This window comes from Nipponia nippon, unplaced genomic scaffold, assembly GCF_047370975.1.
Source record: "Nipponia nippon isolate SJK-2023a ecotype South Korea unplaced genomic scaffold, ASM4737097v1 scaffold_6, whole genome shotgun sequence".
In the NCBI taxonomy this organism is placed as follows: Eukaryota; Metazoa; Chordata; class Aves; order Pelecaniformes; family Threskiornithidae; genus Nipponia; species Nipponia nippon.
Genome location: NW_028262380.1, coordinates 43,086,790 through 43,095,268, shown reverse-complemented (window position 1 = coordinate 43,095,268; position 8,479 = coordinate 43,086,790). Strand labels below are relative to the sequence as shown.

Here is an 8,479-nt window from a genome sequence, read left to right as displayed (position 1 = left end):
GAACCTAATTTTCAGAGAAAATAAATAGAACAATTTCATATTAAACAGTGTTTACTTCTCACTTTAATTAAACCATTCTTTTTTAGAAGTATATGTATCTCTAATTAGAAATTAATTATGTCTCACTATTTTTACACAAGGTTTCCATTAGAGCAACATGGAAATGATCAGCTGTAACGTCTAAGCCTAAGCACATTAATGAGCAGGAGAGGGGAAGTTTGAGGAAGAACATTTAGCACAGGTGAGAAATCCCATTACCTATGAAGACCTGAAGAAGAGGAACTGACCCCTCCTCGCTCCTACAGAAAAGAATTAAGTCTCTCCAGAAAGGAAGAACAGGTAACAAAGTGAGAGAGGAGAAAATTAAGAAGGAACAGAAACAGGAAACTTTTTAGCAAGAGAAAGAAGAAGGAAAGCATCCAGGTGCCCAGAAGAGTAACAAAAATCTCACCCTATAACTGGGTGAGAATTGCAAAGATTAAATAGAGGGAGAAACAGAAAAAGAAAAAGAGCCTTTCATATGTCCAGTCCACTGTGAACAGGAGAACAAATCGGTTTTTTTCACTTCTCCTTGCAACAGCTTTTATTTTCTTGAACTGTTAAGGTCTCCTTCACTTTTCTTTAGTCTAAACAGTTTCCTGTTTTTCTGTATAAGTAATTATTTCTGCTTTCTTCTGCAGTCTCTCCAAGTAGTCCATATTTTTTTAAATGTGAGATTGCCAAAAACACTTGCAACACAACTTCTTTGGTTTTCACCCAAAAGACAGGATAAGCTCCTCCCCTAGAAATGATTCACACCTCTGACCTACTGAGTCTTGAAGAAAATGTAAAGGTGAGATTAGATTCAACATGTTCACTCTGGTACGCAAACATTGGATCCATTTTGCTGAGCATTACATGGACAAATATGTTATGCATTTCCTTGTCATAAGCCCTGCCTCTTGCCTTGGAGGGGAGATGGCAGGAAAGGACAGCCAAAGGACATTCACAGGGAAAAGAAGGTTGAAACCTCCTCATGGAGGAGGAGGTTGAGAAGGTTGAGACTCTCTCACGGTTTTTCTCAGAAAGATTCATTAAAACCAGAATCTAGTTCAGTAATCAGTCAAGTACTTTCCTCGCATTATATGCCAGGTATTAGTATTTCATAGAACAACCATTTTTGTCTACTTATTTACACCCCATGGTTCCTGACCACTGAAGATTTTCACAGAAGCAGACTAAAACATTGTTGTAATCCTGTAAACTTAATCCATTTTGTGTTGTACTGAAGATTAACTGTATTACATTTTAATCACAGCAAGGAAATGCATGTAAAATTAAAGTCTGAAAATGAGAGGCTTAAAATGTTCTCATATTCTTATCACTGCTTTAAAACATGTATTGCCAAGAGACTGGATCCTACTCTAGGTACCACCTTCAGCACCCCGTGTGTGCCATCTTCCAACCAGCCAGACCAGATTCTTTACAGATCATTTTGCTTAGCTGTACAGTGGGACTATATTCCCCAGCCATCTTCAAAGAGCACTTGAGACACAGAGATTAAAGTAAGCACTTGGTACAATTATAATAAAGTAAAATATCTACCACAGCCCTAATGACAAAAGAGAAAGCAAAGACATGCCAGTCTGAAGCCCGTGTTTCACACGCGTATGCTTCTCTGGGAAACTCTTTAACTAGTTATAAGGACACACATGTGGTCCTTATGCATAACACAGGCTGACATGCAAAAGCTTGTACTCAATCAATACTGCTGAGTTCATACAAGCCCGGAGATAGTTTTTAATGATTAGAAGAGTTGCTAAGACATTAAGGCTACGAAATAAAGTATTCTTTTCGTTCTTTCCAAAGTTTTCTTAAATTGTAAGAAAACCTAGCCTTTAATAAGTGCCTCAAAGCATGTGATGGATACATTAAGAAAACCAAGAAAATTTGAATTCATTTAATTCAGATTTTGAGCTCCTATTCCTGTACAACTATTGCAGAAAAATTATCTCTCTATACTGGTCCCCAGTCAGGATAACGGCAGCTTATGCCTTCCATCAAGTTGTACTAGAGGATATACAGACTGATTCTGCACGTCTATTTTATAATCCTTTTTTTTTTTTTTTTTTTTGAGAAAACTTTGTATTTTCTCAATGGTTTATCACAATAATAGTTATCATTAACAGGAGAAATACATGGTATTATCTACAAAAAACGTGGTTTTGCTGTCAGTTGGATAGTTCAGATTCTGTATAAGTCTTCTAACAGAGCAATGTTACAGGATTTTTGATCAGCTTTTTGATCGTATTTTTGTAACTTGTGTGAAAATATCGAGGGATGTTTCAACAGCCTCACCTACACGGTTCCACTGAGGCCCAAGGATCTGCCCTGATTACTCCAGGTAACACGTAAGGGCTATAAAGCATCTTCCTATGCATGCCAGGTACAAATAGTTATTAGAACAATCGATGAGCTGAGCGATTTCAGCACAAGGAAAAAAGGAACTAGACCAGACCCAATCTGAAACGTAAATCATTAACACAAACACTTTCTGTAGGTGAGCATTTCATCCTGTGACTAGCTGAATTCTGATTCTTAAAATCAACACAGCAGAAAAGAGGGTGTCTGCTTAATGGCTCTGTTTACTTACGTTATAATCATACTTATTTACATATGATTAATGACTAAGTATACAGTGAATCTATAAAACCCGAGGACGCACAGTACCAAGCGGTGTTCCTGCTTCATTGTTACCTTGGAGCCTAATGTACTCGGTATCGGTTTGATTGGATGGTTTATCTCAATTCTCAAAACCAGAATAAGAGTTAACTATAACAATTTAGTTTACTGAACTGCTAGTTTTATTCTAGGAAAGCTACTATTTTCATCTCAACAGAACTTCAAGACTTGTATCAAAATGTATTGTGGAAATTATGTGAGTATAATGATCTGTTCTCTGAAATTTTTTAAAACTTTTCCTTGCTCTTGAGTTGTCATCGTACATGTTGGGACCCATTTCTCTCCACTGGTAGAAATTAATCTCAGGTGAAGTTAATTTATTTGTGATTTGGGTCTAATTCTGGGGTTACTTACACTATATATGAAGTGTCTGAAATGAAGATTAAAATATAAAGAATTATCAGTTCCTGTCTCATAATTTTAGATCTTTCAAGACAAAATAATTTGTCTTTTATCTCTTTGTGAGACTCTGTTTGTGGGTTTTCTATAATTGCACTTAGCTCTTACACAAGACACAAAATTGCATACTATCACCTAATTGTATTAAAAATAAAAATGAGTTGTTCAGAAGATACTGATTCATGGCACTATTTTGGCAGGCTTATATTTTCACAAGACTGTAACTGCATAAAGTAACTGAATAGCTTTGTCATTTATAAACATTTGGTTTTGTTCACAATCTAAAAAATATTTTAAAGCAAAGGAATATTATCTCTACAAGGGCCATAACACAGGAAAAGCTATTAATTATTGTTCCCCATCAATAAATTATAGCAATATATTAAATGGCTTCATTAGCATTCTTCAAGAAAATAGAAGTTCATACTGCAATTTTAAATCTCTGTTCTGAAAGCTACTATAGCTATTATTTCATGACAGCAAAATATGAAATTGCTTTCTGCACTTGGCATACTGATAATTATGTTCACTAAGGACTTTCATAGTCTTTTAATTATTATTAATAGGAATAATGATTCATTCTTCTCAAATGCTTTTTGCATGTGCATTCCCAATAAATTTACAGATCAATATAGAATTTTCTAAAGGATGAACATTTTTTTTCTTAGTTATTTTATTTGAAAGTATAATTGCATTAATTATTCCAATCTCATCAGTAAAGTATTTCTTCCTATAAAATTATATTGCATATATTTGTTTTTCTAAAGAAATAGGTATTGAATGGGTTTTACTAATGTGTTTGGTTTTCTGCAAATTGGGATCTTGCATTCTTTACTAGACCAGTTAAGAACTGAAAAGGGATTTTCTTCTTTGTTTCTTATTTTCTCTTATAATTATATGTTATTAATCTATTCCTGATAATTAAAGGAAGACAGGAAGAATAACTTCATCTGACAAAGCTAGTAGATCCATTTCAGCTGGAGAAGGCAGGAAGTGCAGTTTCTTTTCTTCTACTGATTTATTGAGACCAATTGTATTTAAATAATTGACACTGCATCTGCATATAGTATGTTGCCTGATATTAATGGTAGTACATTATGAAATAACTTATAGAAGAAATTCTTTTGCTTTTAAGTCATTGAAATTGGTAATTATGATATTCGTAATAATATTGCAATAGTTTGATAGTATTATCAAAAAAATCTAATAGACTGCACATGAATTCTTAACTGTGGGAGATGTTTACACCAGCTATTTTAGGCTTAATTTAATGTAATCGTTCTGCATTTGTCAGCCTTTAGGACCACTTGAGCAGAGAAGGAACTTAAGTTCCTAATTTTGATCCTCTGAATTGCACCAAATACTCCAAAATAAATGGTGTGAATACCATCTCTCTATTCCCTCTGCTTCTAAACATATAAAGACACACTGATTAGCCCTTTTCTTTCTGTAATCACAGAAGAGAGCAGAGAAGCAACTGTAGATGATGGGGTACATATGAGTCTTAGGAAAGACATCAAAACCTAATTACAGGCTTTCTCTGAACAGTATTGTGATGGATTCTCAGGTTGGGTAAATTTTTATTCTTTATCCCATTTCCACGTGTTGTGGGATGGGAAGGGAGAGAAATCAGGGGTTTGTATGAACTAGCTCACTGGATCCTAACCAGTGGAGCAGACTTCCCTGCTGAGGCATCCAGACAGAATGGAGACGTGTAGTGCGGAGCCCACGCAAACATTCTCCCCTGGATGTCTGCTGATTCCTCAAGATAAAGTCGGTCACGGAGCAGTGGCAGTTTTCTCAGATGAGACTCAGCAACAAAACAGCAGAAAAATCACTTTCTAGCAAACCACGAGCAAGAAAGCAGGGCTTACACAGGACTGAGTGGTGAGGCTGTGACATTAATTTCCTGTCTACTCTTCTTAAACACAACATTAGATTGAGAACAAGTCTTAAAAGCATACGTTAGACTTAAAGATATTTTTCAAGGAATCCCAAAACAGTAATATACCATTAATTCAGAAGCATAAGAAACATGAAAAAAAGAATTGGAAGTATTACTTTCAAAATTTACTTGGTTCTTTATCTCCTTTATATTTCATGTTACACATATTAGTAATTACATGTTATATATGAACAACTGGATAGGATGGAGTCCTCCATGATCAAGAATGAGATGTACAAAATGCTAACAGCAGCAGTTCTGCCAGATTCAGCAATGCAAGGCGACATCATTATCAGATATTATGTACAGAAAATGGCTCCCCACAGTACCACAGAGATAAAACTACCAGAAATTAGATATGATGACATCTGCGACCGGTCTAAAATATATATACAGGGAAAGGTGGGAGGCTTTGGAGAAAGAACTTTCTATGTTTAAAAGTACCCCTTCCATTACTTTATCATATATTATTCAAATGAAGTGTAACACATACAATAAACTCACAGTAAATCAAAATAGTAATGAAATTTTTATTTAATAAAGTTGCACAGAAAGGATAACTTTGCAAAAGCATAGCTAGCTCATAGCATGTAGTTAGCTAATAAAGTAAGCATTTTATTTTAGTAGATATTCCCTATGGGAAACATTCAGACTAAGGAGTCTGACTTTTATTGTTTGTTATCAGCAGAATGACTTACTGAACAAATATTATTAGAAGGTTGTTCATACTTTAGATTGCTTTTTCCATCACAAGACTGAATTGCCTGAACTTTATACATTGTAATTTGATAAAAGCAGCCTCAGCTTTTACTGATACTTTTGTTGAACTGCTTATGGCTTTGGTCAGGAAAAGCTGTAACTTCCTTGCTCTCGCACAGAAGGAAGGTCGAGTGCAAGTATCATTTTTCAGACTTATTATAAATTTCACAGTCCCTTTCCAATCTCTTTTGTTGTTTTGATTCATTACACTAACACCACACAAACCTCTTCTGTCTGCACAGCTGTTTTGGAATCTGTTGCTTTCAAAAGATTTAAATGCACATGTGCAAACACACAGTATAAAGTGCCCACCTAGACCACCTCTGTGGAAACAAATCTGTGTTTTTGTAAATGAGGGTATCTTGAAAGAGGATTAAAATCCTTAAAGTCAAAAATCATTGAATCACCCCTGGAGATTTGTTTGCCTTACCTTTAGGTGCTTGAATACTCTGTGAGGAAAAAAGCAAAATATTGTTGCTTTTCTTACTTCTGAATAATAGATATCCTTTTTGTTAGGATGTTGCAGAAGAAAGACAATATGAAAACCATTTCTCCATGCTCACATACAGCATCTGGTCTAAACTAACCCAGAAAAAGGCCAAAATGCTCTCAGAAGTAACTTTCCTCAGCTGCTCTTTGAAGGCATTTTCTTTCTAATGCAGAAAGCCCTGCCATGCTGAATACCATGCTTGCAAAGAGTGCTCCAGCAAAATGGTGCTTATGTAATGAGGGATGCTAGAATCCAGATGTCAAAATTAAAACAGTCTTTTAAATTGTGGAATTCTTCATGTTCTTTCAGTGACCATACCAGGCATTTCCCCCCTGGTTTCTTCAGAAAATTTGGCTGTATTTCTGTGTATCTGTCCATCCATCTGTCCCTACCAGAAACTCTGAACTTGATAGTGAATTTCTATTATATTTGGCAGAGGAATGGCAATCTCTTCTGAAGTTTTGTGAAAACACTGCTCAACGGAGGTGAGAACCAAATTCTTTTTCCAGTTAAAAAAATACAGCAGTTTCAACTTAACAGTCATTTATTCTGTTGGCCTAGCATTAGCCAAGCAGTAGATGCATGCTTTGGACTCAGTCACAGGAAAGCCCATCTTTTAATTAGCCAGTGGTTGACTCAAAGGACCTGATGGATTGTGAATGTAGGTGGAGATTCAAGGAACAAGGAGGGGGGAAATTAACCGCTGTTATTGTGGCTGGAGGAAGTAAGTAGGAATATAGAGCCAAAAGAATCTGGAAGAAACCTGTTGTTACCAGCTGCAGTGCTCACAGAACAACTTGTATCACAAACCAATATATTTCAAAACAATACACCATCCTAATATCCACAAAATCCACATTCTTGCACCCAAACTGAGTAACTGAATGTGACATTGTTTGGCCAGCAAAATACCTATGTATGCACTTGTAAGGATGGATATTTTTGAGTGCAGACAACTTGAAGGAAAAGTTTAGTGTTGCCGTATCCTGTCCACTATACCTAATGAATATATCTAAACGTACGCAAATCTGGGAAGAGCCACACAATAACGCATGAGTTTCCACAAGGTTCATTATGAAGATCATGGGAACATGCAGTGTATTAGTAATGAGGATATCTGAAGGATATCTGGGTAAGAGAGGAGTTAGGAGATTAACTAAGTTTAACCATCATCTTGTGTAAAACAAAGCTTTACTGACTTTGACAAAGTTATGTACGTTTACACCAACTGACGACCTAGTCATATTTCTTCTGTATGCTTCTTAGATCAGTATTTCCTTAAGACAATATTTACATATCCCCATCATCCCCCCCCCCCCTTTTTTTTTTTAAATGAATTACTATATTTACTGTGAAAGAGCTGAATAATGAGCTGTCTGCACTGACTCTGCTCTGGTTCCAGATACTTAGAAGTTCAGCTCTGCAGTTTCAATGTATGCCAATGTCCCTTTGGAAAGGTGTAACTACATTCAGATACTGGTGAAACAGCGAACACCTTACTTACTATAGGATCCACCCTAGATTATTAATAAATATAAATATTTATAATTTATAATACTTATAATATTATAAATAAAATCTATTTAGGGAAGGAATCTTTTTAATGTGATTGATTTATGACTAGTAAAGATAAACTGGCTTGCTGTAGCTTCCAGACAGACATTATAGTCAGGCTCACTTAATATCCATAAACAACAACAACATTTTCTGTGCAAGTATCGTAGTCTGTCACTCCTATCAGTCAAATCTCTTAGGCTCCACGCTCATTATACCTTCACTAGTTTCCCTTTTGGGAAATGAAAATGCATAAATAAATTGCACATGAAGTTCATAGTGGTTTTATACTGACAACATACACAATTCTTACCAGCATGATAACTCAAATAGTCACATTACGCGCAAGGGACACCGGTGATCACTGACAGAAATGTCAAGTTTTGTGCCTGATCCTGCAAAAAGTTTAGAATTCTTCAAAGTATATGTCTGGAATTGGTGTACACCCTACAGGATTGACCCCCAGGGCATAATGCAAGTTTCTTTATCACTCAATCCCATGTCACTGAGACTAATGGGTGTTTGATAATGTTTACTTATTTTTAAAATGTTATTGGAGAAATTCCTGTTAAATTTTGGCTTTGAAAAAAATTATAGAATTATTAGATTGA

General features: G+C 35.5%; 1 protein-coding gene across 1 annotated transcript in view; it reads left to right on the top strand.

The window, feature by feature from the left end:
- Positions 1–2,731: 2,731 nt before the first annotated feature.
- Positions 2,732–8,479, top strand: part of ANXA10 (annexin A10) — a 32,830-nt gene continuing 27,082 nt past the window's right edge. The window contains exon 1 of the mRNA XM_087736807.1: positions 2,732–2,917. Within this exon, the coding sequence (XP_087592933.1) occupies positions 2,900–2,917 (18 nt within the window). The 5' untranslated portion in view covers positions 2,732–2,899. The remainder of the gene's footprint in view (positions 2,918–8,479) is intronic.